The following is a 23,318-nucleotide window of genomic DNA, read 5'->3' as shown; positions in this document are numbered from 1 at the left end:
CCAAATTTATTGGTCTGATGCCTCATATATGGCAGCAATTAGAATCAGGAGTTTCCAGGAAAATAGCTAATAGATTATGAGCAGTATAATGCTACACCTAATCCTGAAAGCTGAATGAATGACATACATAAACAGTTCCAGGTAAAGGTTCATTGGGGCGAAGAACTCTGTGAAACATTGAGTTATCCTCCAGTAAAGCCAATTTCACACAGCAATAGGCTCTTAATACTATTTCCACTTTATAATCCAAATCTAGTAGTCTCTCCCCACTGCTGAGAAACATTTTGATATGTTTACAACGCTTAAGAAGTACCATCATGGTTGATTAAACTTAAACTGTGCCAAAATAAATGAAATCTATCTGGTAATTGATTGTGCTTTCTTTTCTAATCAGCTTTTGAAAGGAAATTAAGGTTTCTTATGCAAAACAAATTAAGTCTTTGTTTCTCTATCTGCCCATCTCCCCTACCAACATGTAAATCTGTTGACCCACTTTTAGAAGACAGAAGACAGTTGTTTAAGTTTCTACAATGATCAGGTTACTACAAGCTTCATGAAAGTTGGCAACTGGAAGGAGGAGACCCAAATATGCATCTCTGATGTGAAGAGAGACAGATATTCAGAAGTTATTGACTGTGGTTGGAATCAGCCAAATGGCCATGCAAGCACACATGTAGCACCTTGGCTAGCCACAGCACGTGCTTCTGGTGGATGTCATGAGATTATGGAAAACTTGATATCACTTTTCTTGGAAGAGTTAGGGGACAACATTAAAATCTGTAGGCAATGAGGTGTTAATAATTCTACTACTCATGAAATAACTTGCTTTTATTGTGTTTATTCATGTACTTGGTAGTTCAAAAATGTTAGGGAGTTTTTTATTTAAATGTGATTATTTGTTACTAACATACAGCAAACAAACAAATTGCTCCTGGAATAAGTGGACTTTAATGGGGTACTTTCAGAATCACAGAAAAAGTCATTTCTAACAGTGAGTAGGGAATTGTATTAGAGAAAGGAAGATGTTATTTCCCCAGAAACTAATTCTCTGTCTCCTTGTCTCACTGCAGAGCTGCTGACTGTAACCTTTCCCACACCTCCTTCTCCCTAGTTCCTTGCAACAGTCTTAACAGAGAGAGAGTCTGGCTGATCCTGTTGTTTGACTTGCAAATCTTTTGAGAGAAATACTACATTTGAGAGACAAAGAAGAACTCTTTTGTGTAGCAAGTTTGGTTATTATTATTACTACCGCTATTATTACTCTTATAGCTGCTTCATGCTATTTAAGAGCTAAATAAATAGTAAAATAATTTCTAGGGAGATGAAATAGCTGGACGAGGACTGCGAAAATATTCAGCATTGCATATTAAATGTTTTTTTCAAATTATTATACCATTTCTTATGTGGCTTTAATGTCAATACATATGGAATGTCTATCTACTTATATAGAACCCTGGAATTCTTCTGTATGTTGCAATTCTCACTTATTTCCTTTCTTCTTTCCAAAATGCTGAGATTTGCTATGAAGCTACCACTGTCTCCCTAATGTGTTCCAGTACAATCATCCTCATTACCAAAAACTGAGGATTTCTGACATAACTGCTAAACTTCCAAGGAGTTGCTTGGGATTTAGAAACACTGCTCTCATTGACTTTAACAAGATCAGTGAGACTCTACTGCATGCAAAGCTTTGAAAATTTAGGTGGAACTGTTAAACATTAATGACTACAATGGTTAGACTCAAATAAATTAAAACAATTGAACTAATAATACCGTAATGCCTCACCAGAATTTTATTATAGTGTCTCATAAAATAAAGAATAATTCATCAAGGAATTTTATTTTGTCCTTCCTTCAAATATTCCTTTTTGATGTCTCCTGTCAGCCATGACAAATAATTCCCACAGTAGTGCTGTTTACTGTATTGGTGCTGTAGAACTGGGTAAGCTCTTTTTTGTTTTCTGTTGTTTATAGATAATTACAAGTATTTTAGAGCTCTTATAAGCTATTGCTTAAGTATTTGCTGTTGTGGTATTATAGTCAGTTCCAGAATATATATACGTATACACACACACACACACACACACACATACATCTTGAACTTTGATGAGATAGATGATAGAAAAATAATGAAGGAAAAATGGAAATTGGTGAACTGGTTCTGAAAATACAATATTTGTCTTAATGTTACAATGCATTTTAGTGTCAGGAATGGGAAAATTGGTGGAGAAAGAGTACTAATTTTCAGTGTGGCTTGAAAAAAGGAAATAATAACAAAAAGAATACATCAGGGGTGAAAAGCCACAGTGTACAAAAATTAACAAATAAACAGCAGCCTTTACTATTATAACTGAGGGAAGAAAAGACCATAGCCACTAGGAAGTCTGGAATCAGAGATTTTGTATGCAGGGGAATGTGAATTCTGCAGTGAGATGCACACATCCGACTGCATCATGGAAGGGAGTAATGTGGACCCCAACACACAGAGCTAGTGAGGGAAGCATAAAAACAGAGCAAGTGTCCATCTTCTTTTCTGCTCATCTCTGCCTGCTCTTGTCCCTAACATCTCTCTCTAACAGCCCATCTGTGGATACTTCCTGAGAAACCTGTAGCTATCTGCTGGAAGCCTTCAGAAGTGGAAAACAGGAAGGCTGCTGTGATTTCTCAGTGGAAGAGGGATGTGTATGACATTGAGGAAACCCCAACTACGGAAGAAGACCGTGACTGCTGTACTGGTGTTTGCTCAGGTCTCTGCTCTCTGCTGAAAGTATCATGAGCTCCACAGTGTTGCTCCTCCAGAAAGCTTTGCACAGAACAGGACTGACTTGTCTGGGACACCATACAAATCCGAGCAAGCACAGCTTCATGTGCTGCTGAACGACAGGACTGTGAATTTCACATGTGAAGTAGCTGGGAGAGAGTGCAGTCAAAGTAAATTTTCTTGGTCAACTGCCCAGACATCTGGAAGCAGAAAAAACCTGCACATTGCATTATCACCCAAATAAATTCTGTATCCTTTGTTTTCTGAGCTTTCCTAGGAAGGCATCTTATTAACACCAGCTTTTAAAATAGCCATAGCATGTGACACAAATAAAGTGCTTAAAGTTCATGTCTTCTGGAGGGTAAAATGATAGGCAGTTAGAGAAGACAATTTTGGGTGAGTAGCAAGAGTGAGTTTTACACCATTTCAATGTTTCCATATTCAATAATCATGTTGCCTAGCCTGTAAGTCACCACAAACCTCTAGAAATACTTGAGGTGCTGCTGATTTGCCGCTGGGATTTATAGAGTGAATGATGCTATTCATGGGCTACATTGTACTTCATGGTAAAAGGCATTTTTTGTCAAATAGTCACATTAAATTTGTAGCTGGAACTAGCTGCACAGTAGCTAGACTTAAAGGGTTTGATCCTGTGAAAACATATCAAAGCAAATAACTTGCCTATTGATATAAGGGTGCACATTTTGGTTTCAGAGAGGCTAGTCATATAAGCGAAGCTGTGCGTGCTGTTTTACATATATTAAGTTGGATCACATTGTTATCACCTCAGTTGTTTCTCTCTTCACGCAATATATTTATTATTCTTAAATAATTCTCCTATTTATACAAGCAGAAAAAAAAAGTCATTTTAGACAATAAAGCTCTCCACATATATTTTTGTGACTCACCTAATTTTAAAGTAGCTGACCACCCTCCTCCTCTTCTGTATTTGTCATTTAAATAAATAAACAAACTAACAAACAAAAAGTATCGCTTCTTGACTTAAATTTTCTGTCATTTTTCATCTTGAGACACATTTTTTACAAATGAGTTAAAGGCTCCTTAAAGGTCTTCTACCAAAAGTGCTGATATAGTTTGGTAAGAGCTTTGGTAGGAGGATGCTCTAATTGGTGCAGATGGATAGCTACAAAACTGTCAGTTTAGCTCCGCAGCGTTCACTAAACGAAGGATTTTGTATATAAACTATAGTATTTCTTCTTCAGTTAGTTTCATTCTGACATTTATTTCCATTTGTACTCATTTTGTTTCTCACTGATTAAATTATTTCCCAAATCACCTTGTTTTTTCCATCATTCCTTATAGTTAAGCGCTACTACCAAATTGGTTTTGCTCAATTTACATATTAAATGCAGTAAAATGTGTTACCAGAGACGAAGTACATGCCTCAGAATGTGACAACCTGTAAACATATAATTTCCTGTGTTAAAGGGGATTTAAAAACTGTGAAATGTTTCATTTTCTTTCTTGCTAGGCAGCTAAATTTGCTCTATTCCTAGTCTGCCCTGGTCAGCTCTTAAAGCAATTTCTAAGCATTTAGCTCACAGTAAGAGAAATGCTTTATTTTATAAAAAATAAGTTTATATTTTTAAGTTCAAAGTAGGTCATCTTGGCCTAATTAGGTGGTTATTCAAAATATTCTGAGGACAAGTCAAACCTTCACTAATAGCACTGGTGAAATTGCACTGAAGACAAAGCAACTATGCTTTAATTTGGTTAGAAACATAAGTGGAAAAAGTAGTTTCACTATAGATTTTAATACAAGCTCTGATCTGTAAGTAAAAATTCCCAATGTTTCAGCACAAGTTAGCTAACTTGAGTTAATCAAATCCATTTAAAATTAATAAAGATTACAGTCCTTTTGGTAGTGTAAGTGCCCCTAAGATAAGTTGCTGGAGACCACTGGGCTCCTTAGGTCACTCATCACTCCACTCAGGCTGCTCATTTTCAGACCTTCTCTGCTGTGTGTCATGCCAGAAGGATGTGCCTGCTTGGTTGTAAGCTGTTATACAGGAGCCTTTTAGGGCTTTATAGCATCTTTGAACCTTTTTATGCTGACCCTTAACAGCACATTGATTCCTCTGGATCTGTTAGGCTTAACAAAAGGAAGGTCTGAGTGTATGTGTTACGCATACGCATTTGCTGCAGTTGGCAGGAAAAAGAAATTGTACCAAGACAGAAACAGGACGCAGAGGATGGGGAGTTATGGATTGGGAAGGGGCTGTGGGAAACGGGAACCGTACAGTGAAAAAGGCATTGCATATTTGGCCTGTTCTGCCACACAGCTTGCTGTGTTCTCAAACATTAATACAAGTACCTAAGTTGTTAGAAAAGGAAAATAACATTTCATATTAAATAGGTACCACCTTGTTTAACTTAAGGATGTGCTCTCCCTTTAGACAATATGCTACTAGCTCTATCCATTGCTAGAACTGAGGCTCACCTGAACCTCAGCTACCTGCACTTATCCAGGATCCCAAATGTTGTATATACACTATATTCAATAATAGCAATATATCTATATACATTTTATGTCATGGTAAAGTTCTAAATTGAAAGTTAACAGAATACGTTTGCCATTTTCAAAAATGCTTTTCCTAATATCAAAATGGAAATTAATAAACATAATTCCTTTCACTGATTCCACTAACCCTGGAGGTTTTTAGTAGATTAGCAAGTTTTATTATTTTAAGCTTAGTAATATTTTATTGACCCATACAGAACTACATAAGCATATAGTGAATGGAACTGTGCTAATGTATATAGATAAAAACTGACCCAGGCAGATACTGACTGCAGAATACTCATATAGTCAAGTAATAAATATCAATAAGTGCTGGAAACTAAAAAGAACCAAAATCATTGAGTTCCTTAATAAATTGACTTATAATCATTGGTTACATTTTAGTGCAACTACTATTTTTAAAAAAAACACAATTATTTTTAGTATCTAACTAGTGTGTGTTGAATCACATTTAAAACAACACATTTCTGACAATTTTGTAAGCTTGTGTGCTAAAGTTATCTTAGTTCCTGTTTTGTCTTATGCATGGTATAAAAAGGAGTGCCTTAAAATACCAAAAGAAATTCTCAAAACTTTAAGTTTTATATCCCTTTAAATCAGTGTTCTTAAGTTTATCAGGAAGAAGTACACCTAAAAGCATTGCTTAATTAAAATTCAGTAGATGATTCCTTGGGGTTTCACTTAAAGGAGTGAAAACTCACCAAGCAGCTTTCAGTTTTTCCATTTCTCTCACAAAGAGAAAGAGTCCTTGAAAAAAAATTTATCACATTTTTTTCTTCCCCACCTTGGCAGCCACAGGAGATGGAAAGAGAGCCCTTGAGCCTGGTCAGGTATCCAACAGCACTTCTTATCCCCCAGTTTTCTTCTTAGTTCCCCCTTCTAACAGTGGGTAAGGGCAAAGACTATATGCATGCAGTTAGCAAGTTTTGGAACATCTTACAGTGACATTGGGTTTATGTACCTTGGTTAAAGTACATAATGTACAAGGTACATAATGTACCTTGGTTAAGGTATATAAGGCTAATGGAAAGATAATCAACTTCATATTTCTGTTGGACCCTTGACAAATTACTCTCAGCCTTTCCCTCAATTTACTAGCTAATCCATTTTATACCAAGTAGATAGTACAGATGCTACAAGAAGCATTTTGAATCTTTTCTTAGCCAGAAGACTTTTATACAGCTTCATATTCAAGGACCATGTTTTTTAATTTTTCTGCAATAGTAACCGCATTGCTCTATAATGTAACAATGCTCAGAAGGAAAATGAAGTTCTTGTTAGTGCCTGAACATTTTGTGCTGAACTACATAAAATAGTTCTCTTTTTCCTCACAGAGGACTTGCTCAGGGTAGAAAGTAATGCATACAGGAAAAGCAAGTCTATATGAACTTTGGGGGTAGATATTCATGTAGTCCTTCATATGGGATGATGGCTGTATGGTCAGATATATCTGGCTAACAAGATTTTTGTTCTCATTAGACCTTCCATTTATTAGGTCAATTAATTAAATTTATTTTACAAAGTATTCAACTTTGGTTTCCCTCACTAATACCACCACCAGTAGTTAATTCCACTTAATGAGACAGTGAAACAAGAACTCTAGGTACATGCAAACCCTTCTCTGGAATTACGTGGTTAAGTTTCAGTTTGAGAGACAATGACACCTTCACAAAGATGTCCATGTTTTATTCCATACTCTTCAGTATTTTCAGATGAATGGCCATTTGGAGTGTTGGTGGATTCATAAAGAAATGAAACCATAGAATCATAGAATGCTTTGGATTGGAAGGGACCTTTACAGGTCATCTAGTCCAACCCGCCCTGCAAGAGAAGGGACATCTTCAACTAGATCAGGTTGCTCAGAGCCCCATCCAACCCGACCTTGAATGTTTCCAGGGATGGGGCCTCCACTGCCTCTCTGGGCAACCTGTTCCAGTGCCTCACCACCCTCATTGTAAAAAATTTCTTTCTTAAATCCAATCTAAGCCAGAATGAGCCAGAAATGAGCCATCCTTGCCTAAAACTTGATTATGCTTCACTGAATCAGAAAAAAAAAGGGGGGGGAGGTCATGTCCAGATTATTCTAAGTACATCTGGATTTACTTTGCATGAGGACTAACCTATAGGACATATGGGTCTTACGGAGATATGTGTGTACAAGGCATGATGCATGACACACATCAGACAGGACTTAGCACTGGATAAGGTTTGTGCTGAGCGTAGCCTTCACGTGAAAGTGCTCTACACAAGTCCCAGTTTCTTAAATAGCATATCTTTTTATTCCTCCACTGGTCTAGAAACCTTGTTCATATCTATCCTGTTTGCTGGATTTTGGTTGTCTGGTAATTCTGAAATTGCTTAAAATCAAGTACAAAACAATAAAATACTTACTGGTTTCTTCTCTTCTTTTTTTCCCCTTCCCTTCACCACACTGGTCTGTATATAAATCGATTGAATGTGTCTTTCTACTCTTTTTATCCCCAGTGTGGGCACAATGCTGAGTTTAGGGTTGAGGTAATTTTACAAATGTTTATCAGTTCCAGTGTTAAAAATAAATTGGACCAACTTGGTGTTTTCAGCTCTCAGAGTTCAAAAGTGAGAATTATAACCAGCTATGCTGGGAACCAGAGATTCGTTGAACTCTAAGCTTTTCTTCGGGCAGAGGAAGCTACACTCATGCTTGTCAAGGAGATTAACGAGAAATCTGATTGAGTCTGGAAGACTATTGCTGCAGTGGATTACAAGTTTGATCTTCTCTTTTTTCAGGGATAAACAACCTCAAGGGCTAGGACACTGGCACAGAAAAGCAGATACTATCACTGGCTGTGAAGAAAAAGTGTGGCCATATGGCAGGCCCAATAAATGAAAGTAAATGCAAGTGAAGCAATCCATTCAATAAAAGTATGGTTATGTACTGTTGTACTAAATCGTTACTTTTATTTTTGTATTTATAGATTAACATGTACTCTTTCTCCAGCTCCTTTCTATCTTATTTATTCAGACTGCATATTCTTTCAGAAAGGCCAATCTAGTATGAGGAGTATGCACTGCATCCTGAAGCTATCATAGTGCAAATGTTTAAAATCAAGTCTTTGAATAATCAGATTAGAATAAACACAGGGATAAAGATTTATAGCTGCTGGTGGAGTGTGGAATTTCTAAAACTGCATAGTACACTACATAATAAGGAGGGAAATTCAGGAGAATTTAGCAGTTGACAAAAGAGATGTATCCTCTAACTCTTTGATCTCAAGGACCACAAGAGTATTCAGAGAATACTTACCAGATAAAAAATTTGTATAAAAAATAGAGATTCTCACAACTGATCATTTCCCTCTAGACTCTAGACTGCATGTGTCACTGTTTCTTAAACAGGCCACATCCCTGAATATGAAAACAAAAAACCCCAACCAAACCAAAAAAAGGGTAATGATAAAAAAGCAGGATTTCAAAGTTCTCCTTTGTAATATTTTATTGTATGCAAAAGCTATCGCAAGATAAATCATCACATATGTATTCTATATATACTTATTAGCAAAAACAGGGCTACCTACCTACCCTAGAATAACACCCAAAAAGTAAATCACAGTAACACCCAAAAGCATTAATTTCAGTGATAGCACATCTGCACTAAACCCAGCTTTCTCACTTCTCAGTGAATGCTTTCCGAGTAAGATCAAGAAAAGGATTCTGATGGTTTTAACTCTATCCTAAAGCAAGATGATCACTGAATCAGATAAACTATTAATCTGTTTAAAGCTTGTTACTCCTATTTTGCCAAGGCTGAGATGCTTTGCAGCAAAAAGCAGCCAGGACTCTTCCTGCCAAGAACCAGACATCTCATGCATGTTTCATAAATATGTTTCTCTACTGAAAACACAAAGATTAAGCAAACACTAGTTCAGTTTGCAAAAGCTTCCACTAATGATTTTTAAATAACTCCGAAAGAAATCTTGGCTCTATTTAAATCAACAGTAAATTCTCATTGCATTCAGTATGTCCAAGATTTTACCTCTAATTTTCAGCCACAATACAAACCCTTTCAATTTTAAATGATGGAAACAGTAAGTCATACAAGTGCACTGAATATGATGATGCCTATTTTTATTACACTTGTTAAACTTCTAAATACCCAAATAGATGCCTTTTTACTATTAAGTAAATTCTCCTTAAAATTTTGATAGATAGATTAAATCAAGCTTATGCCTGCACTAAGTGTTCATAGTAAATATTAACTGAAAGAAGCCAAGGTTTCATAATAAAGCTCTGCCATTTATAACATCACCACACACCAAAATTTTGCATGAAATAGATCAGTTCTCAGGAAGCACCTTTTAAAGCAAGACGAAAGACATTTCAACAAAATAGCAATGGTATATTTGAAAGAGTGTTGATAAAGAGTCCTCCTTTACTTAGAAAATCATAAACTTTATGGAAGAATGGAGAAACAAATATAAACACCAGCAAGGTTTGCTTTTCAAGCATGCTGGGATACCAACATGGAATATTAAAACACGCTAAGAAATAGGCTTATTGCCTGATGTGCATTATGAGGGTAATCACTATTGTAGCACCTCACACACCTGGGAACCCAGTGGAGAGAAGATAAAGAGAAATTTTCCTTTCCAGGCAGTAAAATGGTAAGAGAGCTGTTCAGAAACAGCCACTGGGTGACTGCAGTAGCCTCCGCTCCTCTAATGATGCACAGATGTAAGTGCAGCTGGAAGGGCTTGGAGGGTTGGCGCAGCACACCATTCGGTGGCCCGCTTCCAACCCCATCGATGCAGAGCTCAGCCCTAGAAATCCTGCCTGCTGCTTGCCCAACGTGACTGCCTCTCTTTTAAGAACTGGCGTCCCTGTACAGATTCAGCTGCAAAAGGACACACCACACTCATGAAGGAGAGAAGAGCATATGCCATTTAAGTGCCACGGGAGACGAGCACTCTGTAGCTGCTGCGTGCATTTCACCATATTAATAAGTAGCATATCACTTGAAGTGCAAATATTCAAAAATATTTCATGTGTGTATACTATATCTATATATGACATGTATTACATGTACATATATGTACATACTTTAGTAGAAAGTAGTTTATACTCACAGCTGTGCAAAAATAACTTCTTATTTATAATGTACGTTCTTCATCCTGTTTGTATTTTTAGTGTGCAAACACACACAAAAAAAGAAATCCCATGGCTTTTTTTTCTTCCAATCAAAAAAAAAGATAGAAACAGTCTAAATCCTTCAGTCTTGCCCTTTAAAATCTTTAAGTGTGTTCCAGTCTGCATAACTTCACAAGGCAGAGGGCAGTGCTGCACAGCAATAATTGAGATAGCTCTTAACAAGCTGGCCTGGAGACCGGCAGCCATGGCCTTATGGTAGCCTTAGGTAGCTCTGCTAGCCTGGGCAGATGCAGTATGCTACGCTCATGTGGCTGGACTGCTACTAGTGTGAAAAAAATAGGCTTGTTTGCCCAAAGTCGTACGGCTGCGGAGTACAGCATTTTGCTGAATAGATTTCCTTAAGGCTTAGGGCATACTTGAAAGCAAACCGTACGGTCCCTTAACTGACGGCGTTAGCAAGAACATCCAAGCACACCTCTCACCAGAAATCAGAAGTTAATTTTTCTTCTCTGTTGGAAGTTGCATGCGCTAATTAGTCCTAAGAAAATTAATATAGTCAAGATTGCTTAAAAAGAGCAAAGTTTATTTGGCTTAGGAAATAGAGATAAAATCCAAAATAGTATGCATTCCACAGCATTAATGGAGTTGAGTCAAAAGATTATGCAAAAACTGACCTTGCTAAAGTTAAATCTATTTGTATGCAGGTACAAAATAGTAAATATACAAAGTAGCTCTAAAAGTCATTTCAGACACCTTGGATTGGTAAAGCGGTTGTTGTGAACCATCTCTACACAACTGAAAATCCAGTCCTAGAGGGCAATGTTGGTCTCATGCAAAGCAATCACAAAACTCCATTTGACTACAGTGGCATGAAAATTTCTCCCAAGGTGTTTCTGTGCTTCTTCCTTCCTCCCTGACCCTAAAAGAGTTAATAGGCTGTTAATACAAAGCCTGCTGCAGCTGATGGGGAACTCTCTTTTAATTTCAACAAGTTTTGTACCAGTCGTTGTACGATATTACACAAAACTGGTTAGAAGCAAGTAACGTTGTATACCTCACTTCTGAATCTACAGTGGTCTCATATCCCTACTCGGTACAAACAGTATTTCAGTAGAAAACAAAACAATACAGAATACAAATATTTTTGTGTCCTTTACAGATGCACTTTTAAGTCAAATACATTTTTATTATATTCTTCGTGTATATGGCACTAAGTTATTTTGGTTTTAAGGTACCAAATCGCATTCTCATACAATCTTCAAACAGCTAATAATCTTCAAGCTATTTAATGTACAGTGAGTTTCCTTTTCCAGATATTGCTGTGGCCACATATGAAATGCCTTCTTTTTCAGATAGGTCAGGCTTCCACCAATGATCCTCAGTTTGTTTGTAGATATTTTTATATCAAGGCAGTTTTCTTTTGCAAAACCTACAAAGTTTTACTTGGATCACTTAACTTTCCTGATTACTTGGAAAGCTAGTGTCACAGCTGTAAGGAGATGTTGATGGGAAAAGGTGCTATTTCTTTTTAACACAAAAGCAGCCAGTGATTCTAGCATGTCAGGAAATAGCATAGTCTAACAGAAGGAAAGCTCCTGACAAGCAGAAGATACATGAGTGAAGAGGATTTCTCAGCTAGTAAACAGAAACCTTGGCTATCTAGCTGAGGACAGGATGAGAGGATCAAGACTGAAGACAAGAAAAATGGAGACCTTAGGCAACATATGTATACACATTTATATACTGCTGTCACTGAGCTTTTTTTCATTTTCAATAAATGCAACATACAAACAAACAAAAAATCCATCCAATTTTCTATGTCAAAATTCATGTACAAAAACATTTCCCTGTGACAATAATTTGTAATGGAGGAATTCATTACGCTTCCACTGCACATTTTACATCCTCTGCTTTCCTATGCCTGAGTGAGTAGGCCACTTGTTTCTGTCTCTCCGTTCTCCTTGCTTTGGATGTAACAAATCTCTCTTTCTGGGGTCTCAAAAAGCTCATTCTTCTTTCCCATAAAAGCTCTCTGTAATGACTGAGAAACACAGCAAAATACATCCAAGTAGAATTTCAGATACACTACTGGACTGTTTATTTTGTGTTTGATGTCCACACAGGTAGATAATGGAGTATTAAGCTTCATCCAGAAGAGCTCCACTGCTTCTGAAGCGTACTGTTCAAGCTCCGTGAGCCGGTGAATGCAGCTACATGACTCATTTGACTGCTGGGGCAAGCAGCTAGGCTTCAGGATTACGAGGTCTATTTCTATGTGCTATCCAAACCAAATCTACCCGCCTGACCACCTCATGCTGTGCTCCGTGGTGGAAATATTTCTTTGGCAAGAGACTGTAAATTTGAGGATTGCATTTTAATTTTGTCCATCGTCCTCTGTTCATTATCAGCTCAAGCTCAGGTTATTAAATTGTAAAATTTGTAAAAATTTGATTAATCTTTACTCCAGCTACCAGGCCAGCTGTGAAAGATTTGATTTGATATGGGAAACAGGTAAGGTTTGAGTCACCTTTTTTATCCTCACCATGTAAATATTGCGTGGCAGTCTAGATCACCTTTAAACACACAGCTGTTGTAACCTGGGCCATTAGTCAACTCCTGACCTTATTCCCCTCTGCCAGGGACTGATAAAGCAGACAACTGCCAGGGCCCTGGATGAAGAGCAGGTCGGGTGGTGGTTCTTCACTACCTGTTCAACCATCCATGCAAAAGAGTTCTTTCATATTTTGACGTTGTGCCACTAGCATAAAACAGCTCCTGGAAATTTTGGCTCTCCTTATTTTGGGAGAGATATATTCAACTGCTTACTTTGTTACACTCCATTACAAAAGAAGGGATGGGGTCCCTTCTCCGATGCTGAATAACAATTAGCTGAACAAGTCTTTCCAGTGATGCAGATGCTTAATTTTCATACATAAGAATAAAATTAGATTTAAGATGGAAGATCTTGTGAAACCCTTTTCCTGTTTGAAAGGAAAATTGTGTTTGAAAGGAAAGACAAATTGTGTTCAGGTACAATAATGTAGGGTGAGATATAAAATACTATGATCAAACTAATATAAACAGTTACTGACACTGAAATCATTAAGAGAAAGCATATCACATTAAAATACATACAGTTGACACACAATTCATATATACATTTTACATTATTTGAATGTTTTAGAAATAAGTTAATCTTTAAAGAATGCCATTATGAGGCTATGTAGAAAGAAGGAAGGATATTTTCAAAATTAATAATAAACTTGTTTTTATTTTTATTTCACACTGTTGCACTAATACAAACTTGTTATTAGTGGTCTAAATTCAGAACATGGTACACCAGACCCCCATCTGAAGTTATTCTGCTACTGCTTTTTTATTTTGAGTAATAATTTAAACCCATTGGAATATCATGCTTTTGTTTTTACTCTCAACCTAATTCTCAAGGCCTCAACCTAATAGGTCAAGCAGTCATGGTATGTGCAACAAACAACTTTTGCATTTGTCAAATACATGTAGAAACTGATGGACACAAACAGAGAAAAACCCTGCACTAAAATCAAGAACTTGTTGTAATTGATTTAAATCCTGATGTAACTCCCCCTACCTATTCCATCACATGTATAGTATTCCTTTTTTTCTGGAATAATTCCTGAATTTACCTGGGCTTTTATAAAGGGGAGGGAGAGATATGATTTGCACATGCAGAAAACCATTTCAGTGTTCTCTGGTCATTTTAAGCACTTTGTCTCTATTGCAGGGATGAATTTTCCTCCCCTAAGCTTCCAAAATGCTAGGAAGTTAAATCTGTTTGACACATCATGAAGTTAAGAACAACATCTGAAGCAAATTATCCCCTTAACACTCTACCAAAATCCCATAGACTATCATGAGATGTAAGTGGTACTAGAGTAGGAAGTTTGAAATTGGGATGAAATTCCATTTTTTTCCTGTTGATAACGAGTTCTGCTATTTTCCTGCTCTCAATCTAGGGGGGAAAAAAAAAAAAGGAAAAAAGAAAAAAGAAAAAATGTTATCAGTACTGAGGAAATCTTATTAGATTCAACCCTCTTTTTAAACAGCTAGGTCCAAAATCTTCATTCAGACACACTGGTGCCACTCCATTAAATTCCAGCAGTGGTACCACTGGTAGAGAAAGAATGGCACTCAGATTTTTCACCATTAAGTAATCTGTTTTCATTACCTTCTCAGCAGTTTGTTTCATTTGCCTGCAGTAAGGAAACTAAAATTAGAAAACATTTCATGTTCATAGTTAGTTTGCTTCCAATGTGAAAAAACCAAGTCTATAAATTTGTCTATTGGGTTATGCCTTGTGCAGTTCTACTAAAAATGTTGTCTTTACATTATAGTGATGAACTGTAAATGGCATAGTGCATTATTTTGTCCAAAGTAATTCAAATTAATGACCCTAGAAATATTATTTGAGGTGTGTAAGTTATAAAGCATTGCCAATAGTCATGAATATTACCAGTAGAATTTCTATTCTCCTTTGTAATGTATGCATTGCTATGTGTTAAGAAACTATTTTCTGATAATCTTCAGAACTTGCTGTCTCTTGCAGGAGTTCCACATGCCAGTCTTGTATCAGTTCTAGTAGCAAATGAATGTCAGGTAAATGCTGATAGCAAACTATCAAAAGTTTGAATGCATTGGTCTTGCCTTGACTTGCATACTTAAGTTCTCATTTCACATTGCCTAAAGTGATACTGATTCTGACTGAAAAGGAAATAGAAAAAAAATTGAGCAAATCAAAGTGTGGTGATCTCATAGGCTCTTCGGCTTGTAACTGTGAGAATAACATTAGCTTAGAATGTCCAAAAATTACTTTTTAGTTTCATTTACATGAAACTTTAAAAAAGGAGAAAAAAAAATGTAGAATACTTTTCTGGTTTAGATAAATGTTACTCTGGATGCTGAAAATAGATTTGCTTCTCAAGAATGGCAGGGGCGTCTATTTTCCTGTATTGTACTGGCTCATGTCATTCTTACTAAGAAAGTGTTAAGCCTTACCAACCATAGATAATAATATTTTGAAATGATTAAAAAAGCCCCAAAGTTTATCCAAGACGGATGGCACCAGAATTAACACACATTTGGGAAACATGCCATCATAGTGGTATCCAGAGACATTCTTAAGAAGCTTAGAGATCAGAAGAGGAGATGAAACGATTTGAGCTTCACAGGAACTTCTCATGACTAAATACTGATGCCAAGACCACTTCTAAGGAAAAGTGGACGGATCATGAAATCATGAAAGCATGAAGTCAACCAACCTCTGGATTTCAAGGGAGGGCTGAAGAGTAAGCTTTTCTATGAAGTAATATAAAAAAACTACTGTGGCAATGATGCAAGTGAACACCTATTTTTGGAGTTCTCATAGACCTTCTGTGCTTCACCGTGTCCTGGAGAAAGGGTTTTCGAGCCCATACAGTTGCTTTCATAGTAAGGCTGGCCAATGAGTAGAAACAATAACTTTGTGTGCACTTGCACATACCTAATTTTTTCAATAACTCATTTTCTGTTCTAAATACCTTTTTAAAATTCCTGTAATAACTTTTCAACCTTTCTTTCTGACAAAGTATTACACTCCAATCAGCATTAAACATACATTTGCTTAGTTTTAAAGGTCATTCAATAGTCACACACCAAACTATCTTTAAAGGTAAAGCAGAGCTTGAAAACAGATCTGAAATGTATTTCCTCAGATGACATTTGGCTAGAAATCCTATGCAAAATTTAAATTATTCTTTTAATATCAGGCATACCTTTCTAATTTCTTAGAGGCAGTTAGATATTTTATACTCACGAGGAACTTTCCCTACTGCAGGCAAATAACAAAAATTCTACTTACTGGCTATGCTAAAAATACAATCAAAGGAAATACATTACAACATGCTGCATGGAGTATGTGTTCATGCGCAAAAACTATGGAAACCTCCAGTTCTTTCTGTCCTAGGTGGGCAGAATTAATTTCAGATTTGATCACCCTGCTGTGTATCAGAATCACTGATAACGAGGTGCAGAATGACAGCGTTAACAAAAATCTGACAGTGGCAGGCACAATGCTGCATTGTAAAAATAACAAACAAATCTTCTGTACGTAGCTCATTAACAAGACATGCAGGCCAGGCCTACACTGATCATTCAAAAAAATCTGCCACAAACTGGAACGTAGCAGCTGTATAAATCAGTCGAAACGTAAGACAGCAGAGTATGAGTATCTTTCAGATAACACGACATCTGCTCAAGCAAAATGACATGCCATGATATTAATGAAGGACCTCAGTTATCCTATTAATGATGGGATTTAGTTGTTTCATAAAAGTTAATAGCCAAAGATGAACATTAAAAGCTAGAATCCTAAAATCCAAACTGCAATCGTTTCTTCATGCTTTCTTCAGGGAATACCATCTTTGACTTCATGAAGAAGAAAGAGGTAGAAGATGGCTTTAAAAAAGAAGCTTTAAAGGTAGAAGTTTTAAAGAAGATAGTTGAATATTTTAATGCAGATAGAATATTGCCAAGCTGTGAAAATGGTTCTCCTTCAGAAACAGTACACTACAAAAATGCGAAGAAATGTACTGGATACTGATAGACTGCTACCAAGCAGTTATAAACTAACATCAAGCATGTGCTTTGGTTTTACATGGAATAAATGGTTCCTCTGTCCCCTAAGGAAAACTCACAGTGGAAAAGGGTAAGCAGGAATTTAAGGCCTTGCAGGACTGGAATTTTAAGAATAAAAACAATCTATGAAATAACAAAAAAGGAACAAGGGACTAACAAAGTGCATTTGTATGTTTAAAAAAAAACCAACAGAAAAACCCCCAAACTACTGAGGAAATAGTAATGGGCCACAGAACTGAATTACTAGGATAGATCTATCAACCCATAAGTAAATAATAAAATATCAAAAATTGTGGAACTTTTCTTTTAGGGATTTGAAGAATTTTAGGGATTGTCATACTACCAATAAAGTTGGTGACTTTCAATACTTCTATGTTCCAAAGCTGAAGATTTAAGCAAGTCAATTTAATTTCTGCCCACAGAATAATTTAAGCCAGACTTACAGTAGGTAGTGTGGCCTTAAGTGTTTGCAGATGTGAGGGTTCAACAACAAGAAAAAACATCTGCAGTGAGAAATTAGTCCCATGGAGCCAAAAAATAGCATAGTATGTTTGTATAAAAATCATGTGTTATTGGTTGAGGAGATAAGCCACAGAAAATATACAGCATTCTTCATATGACTCAGTTTCTTTTTGGAAATTATGTAACATTTTTCAATTACTGAATATTTCAAGCATTAAAGATTGAGGAAGAAACAAAATTCTTATGTTTATTAGTTTTAAGTTTAGCAGGTAATGGTGACTATTGTCTGTTATGATTTTAAAAAGGACAGAAGCATAGCCCTAAAGAAGTATTAGCAAGTGTCCCCTCAGGATACTGGCCTTTAGAATGAAATATGATGGTTTCAACTTAAAAGACTCAAAGTTTTGTGTATTTTCAGCAGCAAGTATGCTGCTACAAAGAGGGAGTAGCATTGAATGAATTGCCTTTTTGTTTTCTAGTCAACCCATATTTAAAAAGCTTTAAGTAGCTTAAGTACTTGTTAAGTATATGTTGAAATATGTCAAGGGCAGACTATTTATTTTATCCTAAGTGCCTTTAAGAAAAACATGAGTCTATACCATCTTCAGCTGTTACCAAAGGGAACATCCTTGTCTCACGTGACTTACTAAGAATCAGGTTTGCTTCCTGGGTATTGGTTTTTCTTAAATGTCCAGAGAAACAATCTGCATTTGGAGACCATGGTGGTATCAGTAAAATCCAAAAGGACTACCAATTAGTAATTACAGGAACACTTCCCATTTTCACACGTGACATACTTTTCAAACTGAAGAACAGAAAGTGTTGCAAGAGGATGTTCTACTTCCTAAAAATGTTTGGATTCAGATAGCAACCACAGTCCCCAAGGACGCTTACAGACTTTGCCCACCCTTGTAAACATCATCTCTGTCATAACACTCATTCTTCTTCAGACTCCATGAGAGCCTCTCAAACAAGCAAGTGAAAACTGCAAGTAAATCCACCATTTTGGTATATAATGAAAAGGAAGATAATCTGAACTGCTGCCAAATAAACCACACCCAATTAACCTGTAAGATTTTTCCATATAAAATATGAAGTCTTTGCAAATATTTGTTATCTTGCAGTCAATTACCACAGAATAGTTTCTTTCCTCCAGTAAAAGTTCTTGCTGCTCAGTTTCTTTGAATCTATCCTTATTATTTATAACAGCAGCTATGGTTATCTACATTCTCAGAGTCCACTTTAAGTGGACTGAAATGTGTCAAGATAGGAACAGCTATACTCTTGTCAGGTAGTCCAGAATTAGATCCCTTATCCAGGGAAATACCAGATGTTCACAGAGAAGCACAAAGAAGAACCTACCATAAGTTACAGACTTGCAAAGATATTTCCTTTTTGTCTTCCCACAGCAAGACTCAGACAAGTACTGAAGGATGAGAGATATTTTTGTTCTTACATGAAAAATCTAATTATTTCCTGAATCCTGTACCCTGTTCTGCTCACTGTGTGCTTCCCTTCCTTATCTTGAATATGTTCCTAGAATTTTATTTTTTAAATATTTAAGATTGTCTTCTTGTTTATTAACAAACTGCTTATGACAAAAAAAAGAAAGAAAGAAAAGAAACATTTTGCAGAGAGCTTGGCCTCTTTTTTTTTTTTGCCTTCCCTCCAGCAACATATGGCAACATCTGTTGCCTCCCTGCTGGACAATGACTTGTTAGCATTGACTTGTCTGCTACCAAAACTTCTTTAACTGGCAAGTAGAAAAATTCAGGTACAATTAAAGAAAATATATATACACACATATATAAATATATGCTTTCAAGTTCTTGCAGTTTGGTATACTGCATGAACATGCAATTATTTCTCTAAAGTCAACAGACCGAGTATAAAGCCCATCAAGACAACTTTGCTTTCTTGTTGAGCAAACATGAATTGGTTTTTGCTTACTATTTGACTGATCATACAACAAACTGTTAATAAGATACTCTCATTTTGCAAAATTAGAGTAAAGAGTGGACACTTCAAGTTTCAGACATTTATTATGCCTCATCAAAACACTTTGAAACACACGACCAAGTGCAGCATGAGGCAAGTTTGATTATTTCCTGGATGATTAAGCATGACAATTGTGCGGACGGCTTCCGGAAGACCTTTCTGTGCAGCTTATGGAGATGAGTGTGTTGTTCAGAAGTCAGGACGGTCCTTTTTCAGTCTACTGTAGTCTACATTAACCGAGTAGAACTAGGAAAGAGGGGGGAAAAAAAAATTGAGTAAGAAGCTCGACTATCCATTTTCCACGGTATTTACTAAAAAACATGCATCATTTGAACTCACGTCAGGAAACTGAAATCATAGTTTGAGTCTGTACACTAGACAATAATAAGTAAATTAAAAAAAACTTTGAAGAGCAGCAACTTTTTAATAGTCTTCATTCTGCATACAGTATTAGAAGCTCTGCATTTAAAATGAGGCAGTGCTTGTGCCTACAACTGCAGAAAACCCACAGCATCTCTTCTTTAATCCTGAGAATTACAAGTCCAGTCACAGGAAGTTCTTACAGTACTGCTGAGTTTATCCTTTCTGGTCAAAAATCTATGTGCTTCTGTATACTGAAGGCAACATCTAGCTTGCCAAGTGGCGCAAAGCATGGTGTACGTGAACAGATAGTGTCACAAGGGAACATTTAGAGCAGTGCTGCAAAAGCTAAGTTTGGTTTACGTAGCTGCATCTAGAACTGCAAGGCATGACAAGGAGGAAGGAAAGTAAGAACAGATCCTTTCGCTCTCTCAGGTTATATTGATAAAGTTGGATCCCATTACAAGCAATTCAAAACAGCCCAAATAGTCACCAAGGACAATGAATTTATAGACTAAAAGCATATTTTGACACCCTAGCCTGACTTGGCATGAAGCATGTGATGCTATAGCTTTTCTTTAAAAGAAAAAAAAAGTAAGAAATAGTTATCTATTAGCTTGATTATTTTTAGTTATGCCCAAATTTAATTTTTTCCTTTTTTTTTTAACTTCCTCAGAGAAAACAAAACAGCCTACAGCACATTCAAATTACAGCTTTCTGTGCAACTCCTACAGTAATGATCAGGTCTTCAACACTTTTCTTCAGGAAGACTGAAGAAGTTGATATGACAAAGAGAAGTTTACAAAAGAAAAACGATTTCATCAAAAGCTCAAACTTGTCATATCAGACCTTTTTACTAAACAGCCATCCTTAATTTAGAGTATCTGCCCTTCCATTTCCCACAGTGCAGATTTGGAAAAAAAATCCCCAATGATACACACACCCAAATATGGTAAACCCTGAGGTTGTGTTTGCATGCTAAGACACAAGGGGAATGCTACACAAGGCATGCACTCATTAAAAGAATTTGTGCTGCGCACTATGTTGAATTTGCCTCTTAGATATTCAAGAAACAGACAACATTCCAGGAGCAGCAATGAAAACAAAGTATTATGTTCTTCCTGGACCTTTAAGGGAAACGCAATATATTTTATTTTAGAGTGTGGGGGTTTTTTTGCTTATTTCAATGATTGGAATAGTAAGATATGGTACTGAACAGACACTAGCTTTGAAAATATAGTAGGTTTGGTTTTTTAGCAGCTTGAGGATAATCTTAAAATATTCTTAACAGGAATCTACTAAAATACCACTTTAGTAAACATGATAAAAACATTATTTAAACATGATTTCTGTAAACTACTAAATGTTTTACACATCTTTGCATGCTTCCTCATTAGTTTAATGAAGTAACTTGAATATTACCAAAAGAACATTTCTATTGCATCCAGTTACTTACAGACAATTGTTTCGTTTTCAAACAATCAACTGTAGAACTAAATTAGTGTTTATGTTAAACACTGACATTTTCCTGCTTTGCTTCTCATGAGTAGAGGCCAACAGTTTAGAGCTTAGAAAGCTTTCGTTCAGAACTTACAAGGTTTTGTCCTTCTTTCTGTAGTTTATTTCCAAGTATTATGAGCCAGTATATTTTTCCTCTCACATACAATTCCTCTTTTTCTTACAGTGCAATGTATATGACTGCTTCCATATAGACTCCTTTCATCCCATTATCAACCAGCTCTAGGGAAGTTTTAAATCTCAAAGTCAGCTCTGTCTACTCTGAGTTCTAGAGACAAACCAATATTGCTCAGCAGAGAAAATGCATCACTCATTCAGCTACTTTCCAATATACTCAAGCATCATAAAGCAGTAGGCTACACCTTTGATATTATGTTTCCTAAAAATCTGCATTTTTTATTTTACCTTGTACTGGTCACTGGGAGACAGTTTGTTCCAAGGTTCTGGATTATTTTTCTTATCCCAGCTATTGAGAGAAATGCAAGACACAAGAACATATTAAGAGACTCACACTACCTTCAAAATAAGTAAAATTTGTATGTATACTGTGGTTACTAGGCCATGAAGAATCACCCATCCAAACAAGTTTCCACAGAAAGAGACACAGTCCTTTGTCAGCAGTCTCTAAATTTCATATGGTAAACAAACAAGTCTCCAAATTAAGGAAATCTCCACGCACTTAGTGTCAGTGATATTGGAGCAAGACATTAAGGCCTCCAGAAACATAAAGACCAAGGCAGTGAAGTTTAGTTTAATATATGCAGCAAGAGGACTGGGCGCTGTGAATTATTTTATACATACCAGACATCGGGGTTGAACATTGCCAAACGCATGAGATAGAGGGCTGCGCCAACACCTCCAGATCCAATGATCAAAAACAGAGGAATCAACTAGAACAAAAAAAAGAAGTCATACCACAATATAACAAAATAGTATCATTACATAGCATTTCTGACTACAGCAATGACAAACCAAAGAACAAGCTCACACACTTTGAGCCATAACGCATGGCCCTCTAAAACCCTAACATAAGCTCCCTGTGTGCAGGACATCCCTGGAGTCAGAAAGGAAACTAGCAGCTACGAAAAGGCAAACGTAAAAAAAACACGGCTACATGCAGGACAACCAAACGTCCCGTAACAGCACAGTTCTGAGAATCAAACATCAGTCCCTTCACCGACCAAAACAGCCCCTACCATCTTTATCCCGATCATAAAAGAAGAAAATGAGAGTGGGGGGTGTAGGGAAAGAGACGAGCAAGAAAAATGGAAGAGCCACCTTGAGCCTTGCTGCTGCAGCATGAAAAAAGCCCACACATACTAGAGGAAAAAGGTGACCTGACCGTGTCTCACCGATCAGCCCTGAGCTGCCCACACGCCATCAGCCCCGGCCCACTCGAGGGGCCGGGCACACAGAGGGAAAGGAGACGAAAGGGCGAGGAGGGGGCAACGGCGGGGCCGAGGGCACCGACCGCCAGCAGGGGAGGGCGCAGGGAGGGGGCGGCGGCCCGCCGGGGCCGAGGCGCCGCAGCCCCCGCGCCGACGGGGCACTGCCGCCGGGTACTCACGCTGGGGTGCTTCCTGGCGTGGCTGACCATAACGCGAAACATGGCGGCAGCGGGCGCAGCCGAAGGTCTCGCTCTCTACCAGGCTCCGGAGCCCGTCCTCCCCCTTCAGCTGCCGAGGCCCAATGTCACCCGAGGCCCCCGGCGCGGCAGGTGCCCGCCGCCGCAGCCCGGATGTAGCAGCTCCGGCGTTTGCCTGTTCGCCCTCCGCCGCGGCACCCCCGGCCGGCGCCCCGCCGCGACGCCCCGCGCCGAAACCGCCGAGCGCCCCGGGCCTCGCGCCTCCCGCGCTAGCGCGGCCCCCGGCCGGCCAGCCGGCAGCGCGGCCCGGCGAGCAGGCA

At 37.5% G+C, this 23,318-nt stretch overlaps 1 protein-coding gene across 1 annotated transcript; it reads right to left on the bottom strand.

Annotated features, from left to right (window-relative positions):
* Nucleotides 1-19,560: 19,560 nt before the first annotated feature.
* Nucleotides 19,561-23,289, bottom strand: NDUFA4 (NDUFA4 mitochondrial complex associated). The gene is made up of 4 exons (XM_072854215.1): nucleotides 22,981-23,289; nucleotides 22,215-22,303; nucleotides 21,819-21,879; nucleotides 19,561-19,781 (listed from the first exon to the last, which is right to left on the bottom strand). The coding sequence occupies exons 1-4, from the start codon at nucleotides 23,020-23,022 to the stop codon at nucleotides 19,725-19,727; spliced, it is 249 nt and encodes an 82-aa protein (XP_072710316.1). The 5' UTR covers nucleotides 23,023-23,289; the 3' UTR covers nucleotides 19,561-19,724.
* Between the last annotated feature and the right edge of the window lie 29 nt (nucleotides 23,290-23,318).

The sequence above is a fragment of the Ciconia boyciana genome, chromosome 2 (genome assembly GCF_034638445.1).
Source record: "Ciconia boyciana chromosome 2, ASM3463844v1, whole genome shotgun sequence".
Lineage (NCBI taxonomy): Eukaryota > Metazoa > Chordata > Aves > Ciconiiformes > Ciconiidae > Ciconia > Ciconia boyciana.
This window is presented reverse-complemented; position numbering and strand designations above follow the sequence as displayed.

What these genes read in the sequence shown, in the direction of transcription:
- NDUFA4 (XM_072854215.1), bottom strand. Translation starts at nt 23,022, where the DNA reads ATGTTTCGCGTTATGGTCAGCCACGCCAGGAAGCACCCCAGC. An exon ending in ATGTTCAACCCCGATGTCTG is followed by an intron (nt 21,880 to 22,214) that starts GTATGTATAAAA and finishes TTCTCTCAATAG; the next exon opens with CTGGGATAAGAAAAATAATC. An exon ending in CTCCCAGTGACCAGTACAAG is followed by an intron (nt 19,782 to 21,818) that starts GTAAAATAAAAA and finishes CCTCTTTCCTAG; the next exon opens with TTCTACTCGGTTAATGTAGA.